Genomic DNA, 15,718 nt, shown 5'->3' on the forward strand with positions numbered 1-15,718 from the left:
CTTCATTTGCTGACTTTGGACTTCTTTTGGATTTAACACTCATTTTAAATCTTTTATAAATTAGACCGGTACCTTTTTTATTTTCATACCATGAAATGCACAACTTTTATTTGAATCACTTTCACATTCCACACTGCCAGCAAAGGCTATTGTGAGATGTCAGTCACCCAAAAGCTACTAGAACTAATGCTTTTCACTTAATCCCGACCATAATTTCCAGTTAACCAAAAAGGCAAAAAATAAATGACTTTATCAACTCGTCTCTTTACGTCTGCTTTATTCCCAACTGTAACACAACCAGTTATAATTGACTTGCAGTTTAATCAACTAAGTGGGCCACCCCGTGAGGAAAAAAGGAGAAAAAAAGAAGAAAAAAAAAAAAAAAAAAAAGAAGAGAGAATCTAGGTCGCTCTGTTCTTAAGACAACAAAATAGATAATTGCTTCACTCCAAAGCATCAATGCTGCACTTGAGGTACGTCTGATATCTTATGTAACTAATACCGTCTCTGGGTTAGCCAGCCTTTCCCTAATAAAGCTCTTCAAAGTCCTCTTCCATGCACATCCAGGAAGTGGAGATGGTCAGATGTAACCCATCATTTTCAGACTGCATGGAAAGAAATACTTAAACCCAAGATATTTTTATATATATATATATATATATATATATATATATATATATATTGGGGGGGAGGGGAAGAGGGAGGTGTAATGATTTTTTTAAGGAGAGGAAGAAAAAAATGTGATTATTTTCCTTGCATCTGGAAAAAAAAAAAAAAAAAAAAAAAAAAGAGAGAGAGAGAGAGAGAGTAGAAACATTGGTCTTTAGCTGCTGTACAGTGACAGATCTTTGCCCAGAAGGACATGCTTAGAAAAGCCGATATTTATAACTTACATAATGCCATATCAAAACAGTGTCCAAGTCTTGGGATCCTGTTGTGCAGAAGCAAGCCCAGAATTTCAGTGGCTTATCCAGAGCTTACCTCAGTTGAGGTAGATTAGCTGCCTAATGATGAGCTCAATTGCTCTATTTTAATTAGAAATAATTCTGTAAGCACATAAAAGGAACCTAGTCTTCTACTGCACAAAGCAAAATACACACAAAAGTGAGTCCTAAATAAGTATCAGACAAGTAACCATGTAAGAACCAGCAATAAGACAACATGTCCATAACTGAGAGACAAAAAACTATGGGCACTGTTAATTCAGTATGGGCAATTCACAATAGTTGGATCTGCCACTCCCTGCATGGTTAAATGGTTAAACCAGTGGAGAAGACTCCAGGTAGGAGGCAGAGTTAAAACCACAGCAGCTTTGTCTTCACTTTAGCCACCATTACAGGAGAACACTCTTGCTTGTGGTTGTGATCAAGAGGATGTGTTTCAGCACCTGTCAGCAAACTGTCAGCACAGCCACAAGCATAACAAGGACCCAAGTGTTGGAGGAGAGGAGCTGAGGTCCAGTCAGAAACAGTCACCTGCAAGATTTTACCAGATGACTGTTGAAAAGCAAAACCTTCAAGTCCTTTAACCAGAAGGCAAGTCATTGTCTTTACATCAGGACATCTCCAGCCACACAACCAGAAAAGGGAGCACCTTGACACTGGTTAAGGGAGCGAGGTGTTCAGAGAGATGTGAACTGCACTGGGATCTCTGCCTGGTAAGTGTGTTCCCAGACGATACAGTAAGATCCATAGTCAGCAGAGAGGGACAGCACATTCCTCTTTTCTTCCAGAAATCAACATCATCTTACTATGGGAGTGAGTTGTTTTCCTACCATTTCCCCACATGGCCTTCCTAAAGGCACTTTGGGTAGGCACTCCTGGAGTAATCACAGTTTTAAGGACACTTGGGTTGAAAACTATCAAGCCGTGGGGATAGAGCCTTACAATACTGCAGAAGATAATCTGAACCCAAGTCATTCAGTCCTGTAGAAAAATTATGCCTTTTTTCCTGCCTGGTCACACAAGGTGACCACAGGCCAACAAAAGCCAACAATTCCTAAACCACCTACATCGGTGGATATTTAAATCATTTGAACATGAACCTGAGGCCAGGTAGGGAGCAGGACCAGAAACTGAGGAGCATAAACTGAGTCTAACTCAGTTTATCTATCTGCCATCACAAGTAACAGGACGTACTGAGGAAGACACGGAATAGCTTGTTCTCAGACAACCGTTCAAAATCGGGAGGAGATTCCACAGGAAGAACTAGCTCTGACATGATTTATTTCTCAGCTGTAATGTAAAACAAATGAAAAAAGTTATTGAAAACAGCAGTGCAGAAAAGCATGCCTCCATGTGAACTGCATGTAGAAGTACTAAAGCTGTACAGAGAAAAAAGACACAAAACCAAAATGAAAAAGGAAGTGACAGGTGGGTTAAAATGATCTCAGTGTTTAAAAACATGTCCAATGCCACACATGTATTGTTAGCCAGACAGAGGGGCTCACAGTTACAGCCCACTTCAGCTGCAGGGCCAAAGCTCCTGTTACCACATGGGGAATTTCAAGATACTGTTGTTATGTGAAGCCCAAAATCTCTGCCTCGGCCAAAACATCACAGCTAGAAAAATATCTGCTGGCACTGTGAGCTTGCTTTACTCAGAAGCAAACCACTCGGCCATTCCAGAAATGACTTTGCAAATACACTAAGTTATTGGAAATAACATCCCTTCCAATTTGAATTTGACAGCTGATTTCAGATCACCCTTGTGCCAGCCAGTAGGATGATATGGCTGGCAGACCTTTTCTCCTCACAATACAGAGCCAACAGGGATAAAAAGTTTTCAGAAAAGGGAAATCTAACCACAGCTGTATGACAACCTCACCCAAAGGGGTGGATCCCACTGAGCTAGGCAAGACCCATTGACCACATCAAAGACTGTCACATATTAGAACAACATCAAAATTGAGTATAAAAATTAAACCTCTTTTAAAGAGGATTTTGTTATTATGGAGCTTCTTATAAACAATCAGTCAGAAACTGTCTGCTCTTTGTGTTATATATATATATATATATATATATATATATAATATATATATATAAATCATAAATATTACATATTATATATAATTCTTATAATAAATTTATATATACATATATATTATACCTCTGCTGTAGAGGTACTCAAGATATAAAATAATTTGCCTGCTTTTCTGGCCCTATCTCAATAGCATGCACAGTTACACTGACACATTTTTTGAAACCTACCTGAGAACCAGCTTCTGTTTTTTCCCATTTCCCCCAACAGCAGGCTCCCCCCACCACATCTCTCCTCTTCTGCTAGCCAGAAACACTCTCCTAGTTCCTGACTCAAGTATGTTCATAGCCAATTTATTCACATTATTCTTTTACCAATATTGTCCTTCACCTTAAGTAGCTCTTCCTTCAGTGCAATGTTTACCTCTCTCATGTGTTTAGAGAGAGCAGTTGTGTCCCCTCTTAACCTTTTTCTTCAGCATTTTAATGCATCTCCATGCAATTATAAATTTCCTCTTTCGTGTTCCTTTTAATCTGTCACCGTGCAGCTTGGCTGACATGGAACAAGAACAGCTGATGTTTAAACTGTGCAGTAAGAAAAATACATAGGGGAAAGTTGCATTTGTCACATGAAGAGAACTTTAAATAAAATGAATACAGAGGGGGATAAAAAAAAAAAAAAAAAGAGAGAGAGAGAGAGACTTGTCTGTCTCTATAAGGGAGGACAGACAAAACACTCTCACAGGCAGTTTTGTACCCAGTTAGAACTGTGCACAGAAGCAACTAGGTTGATGTGCTGGCAGTTACCAAGACCTGTGAATAGCTTCTTCTTCTCATCATCATTTTTTAAGAAAAAATATTTTATTTAATGACAAAAAAAAAACCATATATGAATGAAAGTACAAAGAGAAATTGGTTCATTCACAAAACATTTTGCTCAGTGAAAGTCACACGTGGATTTCTTTTCTTTATTGAGGAAACTAACAATTACTCAAAACTAGCACTAACTTCTGCTGTTCCTTTGGGCTGCCTCATTTGCCTTTTTCATCAATAATCTGGGGGCTTAAACCAAAATCCCAGACCAAATGCTTGAATTCCAAGTCAACTGGACACCCCACACCTGAGCATCACTAGGAACTTCTCAGCCCTCCAGAGACAGCAGGGCAGTCTCAGCCTGCATTAGTAGTACTGGACAACAGTTCTTGCAATGCTACATCTGATGTATAACTGATGGGGAAGAAAAGAAGTTGATAGAGATGTAGCTAACTGGGGAAAGCTGGTTTTAAAAGAGCATGAAACAGACTGGATGAAACTCTGCTGTTTCCAAAGGCAAAGAGAAAATTGCCATGAATTTTTATAGGATGCCTAGGTACTAAAAATTAATGCTGCTATCACCATCAAATGCCATGGGCTGTTTTTTTTCTTGGTACTTGTGTCAGGGAAGAGTGGCACATGTACGCTTAACTCCAGTATAAAATAAAGGGCTGTCACAGATTAAAAACACAGCTGTTTGGATATGATGTCTTAGTCTCACAGTCTTTCAAGTTTGTGCTGAGTGTTTCTCTTCTTGATTGCTGAGAAAATACAAACTGTGTACTTAAAAGCTTTTCACCAAAAAAATGTTTTAGTAAAACCCTTCCAAAGTCCTCTTGCAAATTAAAATTCTAATTAACACCTGCATTTTTAAGGAATTTAGCAGACACATATACTTGGGACAGGTACTGGAACAGAGACCAAGGAGTCCCACAGGTTCTACACCTTTAGGAAGCATGGAAAAAGATCTCACAGCAGGTGCAATAAAATGCTGGAAAGAAGTCAGGATGAACAAGGAAGTTTCACTGCAAATATCAAGTCAAGTCCACTGAGTCTGCAAGTTCCGTTCTGCCAAGAACCAAGAAATGGAGGAAGGAGTGACAGAACAACATAGGATGCTATCACCCTCCCATGAAGAGAAGGACAGTCTTCAGGTGCCTATGTCACACTTGTCCCTGTCCTTCTCCAAGGATTATGGGGCCACATACTGCTTCCTATAAAGGGGAGCTGGTAGAATTGCCACCTAAACCAGAGAGCAAGTGACCTTTCCAAGGACACACCGGGTTCTCCTACAGATGAGGCCAGCAGTTGAGACAACCAGCTCACACGCAGTTATCTTAAACATGAGGTTCAAGGTTCAAACTTCTTTTCTACTGGCCAGCCTTGCCTGGGTTCACTAGCAGAAAAAAAAAAAAAAAAGAGGTGAATCCAGGGACACAGAGACACAGACAGTTCATCTATCTGCCAGCTTAAGCATTGGCACAAATTTCTTTACCACACCTTTCCGTTTAATTGTTGTCTGCCTTCCCCTTCATTGCTCCCATTCTCCTAGGAGGCAAGAGTCACCAAAACAGCTCCAACATTACAGACTGGGCTCTGTGCTGGGTCTGTCTGGGATGGAGTTAGCTTTCCCCACAGCAGCCCATACAGAGCTGTGCTCTGCACCTGTAGCTAGAACAGCAGTGGTATCACACCAGTGCTGTGTCTATCACTGAGCAGTGCTGGCACAGCACCAGGACTCACCCCAGCACCCCCAGAGCCAGCAGTGGGGAGGGGACACCACCAGGGCAGCTGACCTAAACCGACCAAAGAGATATTCCATGCAATATGAGGTCACAATAAGCAATAAAAAATGGGAAGTGGAAGGGGGGGGGGGAGGGGGAGACACGTTATGAAGACGTCTGTCCCCCCCAAACAACCACTGCGTGTGTTGAGGCCCTGCTTCCCGGGATGTAGCTGAGCATTGCCTGCTGACGGGGAGTAGAGAATAATTGTTTTCTCACACTTTGCTTCTATAAGGCCCTTGCTAGATTTTTCTCTTTCTTTTTTCCTTTAATTAAATTATCCTTATCTCAACCCATAAGCTTTTTTTTTTTCTTCCTTTGAGGAGGGGGACTAAGAGAGTGGTGTGGCAGAGTTTATTTGGCCTTCGATGTGAAATCACCGTATTGTTTTCTTCACTTCCTTCCTTATTTTCCATGGAAGGTACTGCACAGCCCTTTAAATCCTGGATTCCTGTTGATGTCGCACGTTTGACATTCCTGCAAGGTCAGTATCACTGCAAAAAAAGCTGCAAGATTCAAGTCATGCTGCAAAATCATAAGTAGCTGATTAGCAGCTTCACTCGTGTACGTAATGACAAATGCAAATTTCAGTAAGATGCACATCAGAAGTCAGATTAAACTTACTTGATGTATTAATGCATTTCTATAGTGACATTGTCCAACCAATTTGAATCAGCTCATTTAAAACTGCACAAAAAAAAATCAATTATTGAATTGCACAGTGTGATCATTGATTTGCTCCTAGTAGAGAGACACACGATTTGCTTAAACCGTTTCGTCTCTAATATGCATGGTGATTCATACCAGTGACAGGAGTGCTACCAGTAACCTCCACCATGCCAGTAATTGCAGCTGTTACCCTTCAGCAAAGGGCATGATTGTCTGCTCAGCAACCTGTGGAAATTCTCAGCCTTCTCAGCAAAGCCCTGTGTCCTTTGGGACACACACACCCGCCACTAATACCAATTTGCAAGAAGCAGAACTAACTAAAGCCACAACTTAGCAACCAAGCTGTAGCAGAGAGAGAATAAGACGGCAGCCAACACAGTTCTCAAAGCCACAACTTAGCAAATGCTTAAGGTTTTGTGTAGCCTTGACCGAACACTTGATCCCAGCGCATGTAACGAGCAGTGCAGAGTTGCAGCCTCCCAGTGAGAAGTGTTTGAGGCAGAGAGCTCTCTGCCTTACCACTGGAAAAGAGTTAGAGTGCTCAGAAGAGCCTCAGCGTGCTTCAACTGCAGCTATTGGAAGCAACAGGAAAAATTTCAGGATACAGGGACTAACATCCCATAGCCACCACTCTAAAAACTATATCCCTTCCCTGAATGCCTGAAAAGCTGCTGGACCACCATCCTGGAGACTGCTAGAACCTGTATCTGAACCTGTCACTGCCCATGGACCATATGCAAACCAACGTCTTACATTTTCAGAGTCCCATTGTTACCAGGACAGTTTGAGTAAGCATCATGCATCATGCACTAGACTCCTGCCCAGCTCCACATCTGCTGCTTCAGATCGTTTTCTATGCAGCACAGTCCAAAAATTCAGCACTGACAAATTTAATTTGTGCCAAAAGGATGCAGTTGGTAAGAAAGACCCATGCTACTCTGGCCTGCAGAATAACCAACTTTCATTATGGAAGATATATAAAAAAAAGAAAAGCCAGAAAGATTAAGGTATATGACAATAGATGTTTACTTGAAAAGTATGCAGCAATTCCTTCAAAGGGGACAAAGAGTCAAGAAGAGTCTTCTGTTCTGCCATAACCAAATCCTGGATGAACTCTAATGCATGCGAAGTTTCCTCATTTCTCCCTTTCTTCCCTCTTTGTGAGAGACAGATTCTTGCTTGTTCATGTCACACCCTACTCCAAGCAGGCTCTTCGCATGCAAATGCTCAGCAGGACAAGTCTTAGTTAAGCTCTTTGTGGCATACCTGTACAAGCATCAGGCTGAAGGTTGCTAATTTCATGTAAGGGTACTTAACAAGCCTGTTCTGTTCTCAGTACCAGCTTACAAATATGGCAAACAGACGTAAGATCAGAGCAGACAATGCAGGTGAGAGCATGATTATAAAACCATCAAACCCAACAGAGGCAAGAGAACAAAACAAAGCTGCCTGAAGAAAGATGTAAGAAGAAAGGACTTTGCCAGTGTTTCTCCTCCTGGTTTGGGTCATGGGTGGAATAAGTCAGCTGGCTCTTACTTTACTAGTTGTTTCACTGGTATCACCTCTACAGTCAATGATCTGCTTCCTTGGAAAATGTCCTTCTCCTTGGCTTTAATGGGAATTCGTGAAGAACAAACCAACATCTACAGGTTGCCATGGGAGAATTCGGCATCACATAAATGAACAAGGAATATTCAGAGCTGCTGTAGATTAAAAGGCCTTGAACGGGTGCAGAACTTACGTTCACTTTGTTTTTCTGAAGCAGTGACACCTACATAGGATTCTCCTTTCTACCCTCATCTTGGCAACAGACATCATGATTGCACTCAGCATAATCCAATTCCTTCAAGAAAATCTCTTTGCCAGCAGTATGCATTAAAAAAAAAAAAAGCCAATAAAACTATCCTTTCTGAAAAATGTATCCATCAGATATCAATGCTACCTCTTCATCTTCAAAATGTCATTAAAATGCACATACTCAAAACATCAGACAAAGAAGAAAGGACCTAGAAGATAGTGGATCATCAGCATAAACACACTGCAGTCTGAGGTTGAAGCCTTCACCTTATGCTCTTACTCACTTAAGAGTTTAGGAAGAAGTTAACTGAGAACAGAGGCAGATGGGCCCCCAACATTCACCAAAGGCTGCAATGGGATGGAGGCCTCCTGCTTCACCTCTGAGATTCTCCAATCTCTGATTTGGAAGCATTTGACTGCAAAATGAAATACCTCGTGTCACAAATTTCCAGGATTGCAGGCAATGAAGACCCCTGCAGCAATTACCTGCACTTCTGGGCACTACAGCATGCAGTTCTGCACTATGGTTTCAGCCCTGCTCCAGGACCTCACAAGCAGTGGAGCACAGCTAACCTGACGGATGAGGTCTCAGAGAAGGAAAGGCTCTGCAGGGAACTGCAAATGTGAGAGGCTGAGCTGAGGAGGAGAAGGCAGAAGCCACTGTGCCTGTTCCACACTCTGTGCCACCGTGGACAGGTCTGTGTTGCCTTCACTATCTTTCTGACGTCTCCAGGACAAATCAAGGACTTAATCCGCACATCACAAACAAGCGAAGTGAGATAAATGCTGCAGCAAAACATGCACTTCATAAGCCACACAGAAGGCAGCTGCTAAGATGTTGTTAAACACTAGCACAGTTTCCATCCAGGCTTATCTGCCCTTCACACACACTCACATCTTCACTAACATAAGCTTAGCGCAGGGTCTCCTCTTGCAGAGCTTATGGACATTGACTTAAATCCTATTATCTTCGGGAGGGTTTAAATCCCTGCCTACCTTCAAGAACAAGGGGATTCCCTCTGAATTGAGTTTTGTGTTATACCTAGCTGAACCAAAGCGGCAGCTGGGGGACAGAAAGGAGTAAGTCCCCTCTGCTGACACATTCCAGATGGCAATCTGGTTGCATTCGTCTTCTGCCTACAGTATTTTAAGAATCCTTGTGAACAATTCTCCATTTCATCTTGATGGATAAAGAAGTGAATGCCAAGCAGCAGTCCTCACTCTAAGCTGCTGCCAATAAAACAGAAAATCATACCCGTAGTACAGCCCAGTGAATATCTAAGCAGAAACACAAGTCTGTTCTTCCTCCTGCATGGGGCTTGCACTGCACAATGAATTCATGGCATTAGGGCAGCCTGAAGAAAGAATTTAGACAGTAGCCTCTACGTGAATCATTACATGAAATAAGTTACATGAATAATACACGGGCTGACATTAGGAAAAGTCATTATTTAAGACAGGCATCCCAGCTACACATTTCTCCTGTCTGGTGATAAAAGCAGCACATTGAAAGGGCCCTGCAGTACACCATTGTAAAGCAGCACAGGAGCTATTGTGGCTGTTCTGTAACATCCACATCTTCACAGCCTTCTGGCCCGCACAATGCCAGTTCCTGCTGTAAGAAATTCTCTCTTTCTCTTCAATCGCATCGTGATCTGAAACATCTCAGACAAATCTGCTTCACCTCCCCATGAGCTTTACCTTTCTCTTTTTCCATATGAAAATGCCTAAGTTCCTTGGCCCTCAAGTCTCCCAGCAAAAGGAAGCTAGCTAGCAGAGCTTAGTTAGTTAGTTAGTGTCTCTTCTGCTTCAGCCCAGTTTCTGTTTGTCCATGCCACAGTGGCATAGGAAATGAGCCAGTGCAGTATGGCTTGGGAGTCAGATATTAGTGTACCTCTTGCCTTCACACAAGCAATGCAGAGGTAAATGATGTCCAGTGAAAAACACCATGGCTAAACTCTTCCAGGGACCATTTCAGGGCGTCTGCTGCCATCTTTTTGCTGGAAGTCATACACCTTGCTCTACTAATCATGACAACAATCCTCTAGAGCTCTGACCTGGCTTGCAAAAGAGCGATCCTAGTATAAAATGCAATCATGCAGTCATCCTGGTTGTGTTCACTTAGTGATCTGTCACAGGAACAGGAAAATTACCAGTACACACTTAAGTCAATGCCTGCTGGTGTGGCAGGACTCTGATCAGGGGTGGAGGGTATAAAACACCCTTTTGCTGTCTCTGTCGCTTCTCTGGAAGAAGCAGCAGTGATTTTAAGCCCCCAGGTTTCCTCTTGCTGTTTTCCTCTTGTCATCCCACACAGCAAATCAGAATCATGACTGCATTTCAAATCCGTGGTGCCTGCACTGTCATACAAACAGTAAACGGGAGGACTTTTGACACAGAGTGCTGAAATGTGCTGGGTAGGGGAAAAACAAAAAAAAAAAACAAAAAAAAAAAAAGCCATAGAAACCTGCTGGCCAAATAAGCTAATAATTTGTAGTGCGTTTCCTGGACCACAGCCCCCACTACTGATGAAAGGGTCAGAGGTTTTACCTCGAAGAGGCCAAGAATTTGCAAAGACACATCTCAAGCCTGCCAACATCCAGGCAAAGTCTCTGCTGCCAAGACTAGCAGCAAAATCCCAGTGCTGGCAGCACGGCAGAAGTGAGCTCTCCACTGCACAGAAACAGCAGGCTTCTGCAGACCCCCTCTAACCACAAGTCAGGGAAATAACACATTCTGTTTCAGCAATACAATAACCCGCCAAACTAATTTCACAAAACCCCAACTCTCTAGAGTCACACAGGCTCCTAAACAAAGCAGTCCTACACTTCGCAGGATAACTGCCTTTCCTTGCCTGCTAACTCATCTCACCCACCTTTCAAGACAGCTTCCTGATTACTACTACCCCTCTGACTGTCAAAACTCCAAGGAAAAACAAATCTGATCATCAAATGCCATTAGAGACTGAGCAAACACCCTCAGAGATTGCTTCAAAGGCAGTGGGAAAACTCCCACAAGGAGTTTCCTCCCAAGGCCACTGCTTACTAATGAAGCAAAGTGTGAGACCTTCTCTTCCTCAAGAAGGGGAGTGAGGAGGGGGGAAAGCCCTGACGCTGTCCTTCCAGTACCTTCTGTGATCGCTCCAGCAGCATGTAACCTCATCCCAAAGTCCTCACACGTTTCAGAGCTCTGCAAAGAACTGAACAGCAGCAAAATGCTCTCCCTGCAAAAGCACCCCACCTGCAAGCAGGTGACAGATCCAGGCTCTGGCCTGAGACCCATTTGGTGCTGGATGCTGGGGAGTGGAAATGCCATACACCTGTGCTCACACAAGGAAACCCAGCTGGTCCCTAGTCTTTGCGAGGTGTCCCCAGGTGAGACAGTGGAAGAGTTCAGCAGTCATGGCTGCAGGTGGTCTATGGTCAATATCTGTAGCAGGCCTGACCCTCTGCAAATTACAGCGGCCCTTACTGCCAAAATGGATTTTTTTTTTCTTTCTTCCAGGAATGCAAAAGGGGCTTTGAAGATAGGATAAGAATTTTTGAAGAGCAAAGCAAACAACAAAAAAACACTAATAATAATATTAATAAAACAAACAAGCAAGCAGCAAAAAAAAGTTCAGAGGTGTTCTGGGAAAAGACACGTTAAATTGAAATCGCACGGTCATGGTCTAATGAGAAAGCTTGCTAGCAGATCACACAACGCATCCTACTACCCACCAGATGCTGGGTGCTTTGCTCACTTTGGGCATCTTTTTCTGGCTCTCAGAACTGGCAGACAAAAAGGGATCTAGCCCCATAATTAAGGAAATAAACTGTAACTGCTGGTCCTCAGTTTGCTGTACCAATGCAGCCAGGTTACGGTGCTTGCATCAGCTGGAGCTTTAACACCGGCTGGGAAACCAGTGTCCAAAAGCACTTTTACTTCCTACAATATCTTTGCCTTGGGAGATACTGTTTTTCCTCTTCAGAACTGTTTCTGATTTAAAAATAGGTCTCTGCTTAATGAATTACCACTTCCTGGTTTTTACCACTCTGCAGTCTTCTCCTTTATCAAGCAAGGGGCAAACACCAGCCACATTTTGCTAATCCAGTAAGTCATCTGGCAGAAGATCTAGTGCCCTGGGCAGCATCTTGCTTGAGACATTAGAAACTCAGACTTCACCAACAGATGCTTTTTGGATTTGCCTTCTCAGCATCTCCTCTTATAATGCAAATCCTGACCCTGGCGTGAAATATCATGCTAGAATGAATGTCTGCCCAGAGTAAATGCTGTTCAGCACAAGCACGCACTGCTTCCAAGCCTGGCTAGTCACTACACCGCAAGAAAAGGCATGCATCTCAGCTGTTACTCCTTTGCTGCAACCCTCCTCCCCCTGCCTTTAACTGCAGTCTATAAGCAGTTATTTCCCCTTAGTGGATTGCTCGACCTCCAGCTGCACTGGCTAAATCTCCAGTTTTCAGGTACACTTGCTCGCTCCTGTGTAAGCAACCTCATTCACACTGTAGAGAACAGTGCAAAACCTGCTGTCCTCAAAACTATTTCTCCCTCAAAACAGGGACCAAAGAGTAATGAGGTGTAACACTGCTACCACAAGAACAGTTATCTTCTCAAATAGGGTCTTACTTGCTGGCATAAAATACCAAGATACCAAGATACCTTTCTTCTCCAGTTTGCTCTCCCCATTCAAAACACCCCAATGAAAACCAGGGGTGCTTGCTCTGTTCTTAACTACTGCCTTCATGAAAAAAAAAAAAAAAAACCACAGTTCTTTCCTTTCAAAGATTAAAAATGTGTTTCCACACCAAAGAAAACAGTCCTGCAGCAAATGTCCCTACCATGTGTTGAAAATGCATGTGATATCAATAACACCGTGCAAGAAATATCCCCAGTCCCATGACTACAGTTTCTCCTACGGAGGAAAATTAATGGAAGGTGCACACATCACAGCACAGAGAATGATCAGAACCACACCGTGGATCTCCTCGGAGGCCAGCCAGCTCCCAAGGGCAGCCTGTGTTTGGCATTGTCCCAGTGACAGTCTTGCTCTGGCTGAGCAGTCAGGCTGAGCAGCCCGGGAAGGCAGCACAACTGCGGCACAATTCTCTCCCCCACGCGGCTGCCTTGCTGACTTCCCACCACCAGGTGAAAACGATTCATCGCACATGGGAGGAAACACATCGAAAACGTCATAGAGGTCTGCTGCAGATCTACATAGGTTGTGAGGGAATACTTTATTATTGTTTCCCTGCTTATTGCAGCAGTAATATTAATCAAGGGAAAAAAAAAAAAAAAAACCTCTCCAAATACCAGGTACAAAAATTCCCTGCACTGGCCATTCTTTGGTCAAGGTCTAGCCAAGGTCTGGAGGGAGTTTGGGAAGGGGGCTCCCCCACACACAACTTGCTACTCTTCCTTTGGGTTTCCTCTGGCTAAGGCTGTCTGCAGCCCTTGTAATAGCTGCCTCGGTGGGCACGAAGAAGCAAAGCAGGACCTGTGCATCGTGCATGTGGCCAGCTGGTAGGGGCCAGCTCAGGCGTGACCCAGGACCTGCACATCTGGTGCGGGAGGCCTCTCCCATGGCACGGGGCTTTAGTCTCTGCTTGCTGCTGCCCTCTCCTGCCCAGATTCTTCACACACTTGGCTCTGGGATCATGAATCAGTGGCTGGCATGCTCCTCTGCGGTCCCCCAACACCTCTCCCAGCTGCGGGCCCTGCCAGGGGCTCTCAGCAGCCCGTCCCCTCTCTTGGTGAGTGGGGAAAGAGGGGACGCGGGACCCCCGGCGTGCCAACCACACTTACCTCCCAAGGCTTGTTTCATGACAAAATCCATGGCGATGGCTTGGGGGTGCCGCCCAGCTTCACACCTCGCATGCACAGAGGCCGGGACTCCGCGGAGGGCAGCCTGCAAGGAGGCAGAGACACGAGAGGCTCGGTGCCCCCGGGAGGAGGACAGGCAGCCCCCCGGCCCTCCCCAGCCCCTCTCCCGCAGCTCTCCTCCCCTCCACAAGTTTCCAGCCCCGGCCCCGCGGGACGAGGCAGCCCCGAGCCCGGTGGGGAAAGCCGGAGGGGTGGCGGCGAGCCCGTGGGCGCAGAGCCGGTGTCGCCCCCCGCAGCCGGGCAGCAAGGCGTTAAAGCAGCCCTGAACTTTCTCCCTCGCCGCCTCGGTGCCGGAGGGGGCGTTTGAAGGTGAAGCGCTCCGCAAGTGCCCGGCGGGGCGAGCGGGGGCTCGGGGCGAGCTGCCCGTGCGCCCCCGGGGGACACCGCCACCTCCATCCCCTCCGTGCCGGAGCCGTGCCAGCGAGCGGGCTGCATCCCTCCCGGGGAGAGCATCCCCTCCGCGCAGCCTGCTGCCTCCCTCTGCTGGCACCGGCCGCGGGGAGCTCGGCAGCCGCTCCCAGACCCGCACCGGGCACCGCGCACCGGGCACCGTGCACCGGGCGAGCCCCGCGGCTGCTCGCCGGGGATCGGGGGTCGCCCTGCCCGCACCCCGCGCTGCCCTCCCGGCCCGGCACGGCCCGGCACGGCACGGTACCTCGCTCGGCGGCGGGTGTGCGGTGCTGTGCGGTGCCGTGCGGTGCTGTGCCGGCGGCAGGTGCCCGCGGGCTGCCGGGGAAGTTGCGGGCTCGGGGGTAGGAGGGGGAAAGAGAGGACGAGTGCGGAGCTTCTCCCTACTTTTCCCCCGCGCTCCTCTTTTTATCACGGGATTTCCGGACCATCCCACCGACACGGTCCCTCCTTCCTCCTCCCCCCGCTGCCGGAGCCGGGCTCTCGCCCTCCCCCTGCCTCCGGCTCGCCCGCCCCTTCCCTGCGCCGCCCTCGCCCCTCGGTGCCCGCCGCCGAGCGGGTCCCTGCCCGGCCGCGGGGGGGTGCGGGTGCCGCCGTGCACGCCGCCCACCCCGTCCCCGGCCGCCCGCAGGAGCCGGGCATCCTCGCCGCTTCGCCCGGCGGGGGTGGGGATCGGCCCGCTGGTGGGTTTTTGCGGCTGCTGCCTCGCATCGCCTCGGGAGCCGGTGTGAGCGCGCGTGTGTGCGGTGTGCCGGGGGAGATCTCGGCAAAAAACGCCCTCCTGCGAGAGGGGGAAGGTGGCGGAGCAACCCGCGTCCTCCGTGCCGGGTCCTCCCCGGAGACCCCTCCTCGCTCCCGGGGTCCTGAAGGAGTTGCAGAGGCAGGGATGTCGCCGTGGCGTCCCCTCCTCTTCTGCCTTGGGTTTTACTGAGAGGGACGGCCGGCTGCTCGGCTCCCTTCTCCCACTTATCCTGCGCCGTTCGCATCCCCGGAGGCGACGGGCGCTGCGCCTGGCCGCCCCCTGTCACCATCGGGGGAGGTGGGACCGACACCCCCGAGGCACCCAAGGGACCCAAGGGATGGGGCAGCCCCGGAGCCGGCGGCCGGGGGAAGCGCTGGCACAGAGCCCCGTGGGGGGACCTCGGCTGAAGGTCGGGGAGGGCTCCCTGGGGGCTGAGGGGACCAGCGGGCACGGCAGGAGGGCATCGGTCCCCTCCAGGGGCTGCGACGCCTCCTCGGCACAGGGAGGTCCTGGGTGGCTGCTGTAGGGAGGCGGAGGCGCGGTGCGATGCTGAGGCCAGCGCCTGCCCGCCTGGGTCTGACCCGGAGAGCTCCCAGAAAGCCACCTCCAGCAGAACCCGATAAGGGAGCTCCACTGGGTGTGCTGCA

The 15,718-nt window shown here is 47.2% G+C and overlaps 1 protein-coding gene across 1 annotated transcript in view; it reads right to left on the reverse strand.

Annotated features, from left to right (window-relative positions):
- The window catches only part of CPLX1 (complexin 1), a 125,235-nt gene extending 110,499 nt beyond the window's left edge, over positions 1-14,736 (reverse strand). Inside the window, exons 1-2 of the mRNA XM_072031364.1 lie at positions 14,577-14,736; positions 13,844-13,946 (exon numbers count right to left, since the gene is read on the reverse strand). Of these exons, the coding sequence (XP_071887465.1) occupies positions 13,844-13,874 (31 nt within the window). The 5' untranslated portion in view covers positions 13,875-13,946; positions 14,577-14,736. The remainder of the gene's footprint in view (positions 1-13,843; positions 13,947-14,576) is intronic.
- Positions 14,737-15,718: the final 982 nt, after the last annotated feature.

The sequence above is a fragment of the Anas platyrhynchos genome, chromosome Z, assembly GCF_047663525.1.
Source record: "Anas platyrhynchos isolate ZD024472 breed Pekin duck chromosome Z, IASCAAS_PekinDuck_T2T, whole genome shotgun sequence".
NCBI lineage: Eukaryota > Metazoa > Chordata > Aves > Anseriformes > Anatidae > Anas > Anas platyrhynchos.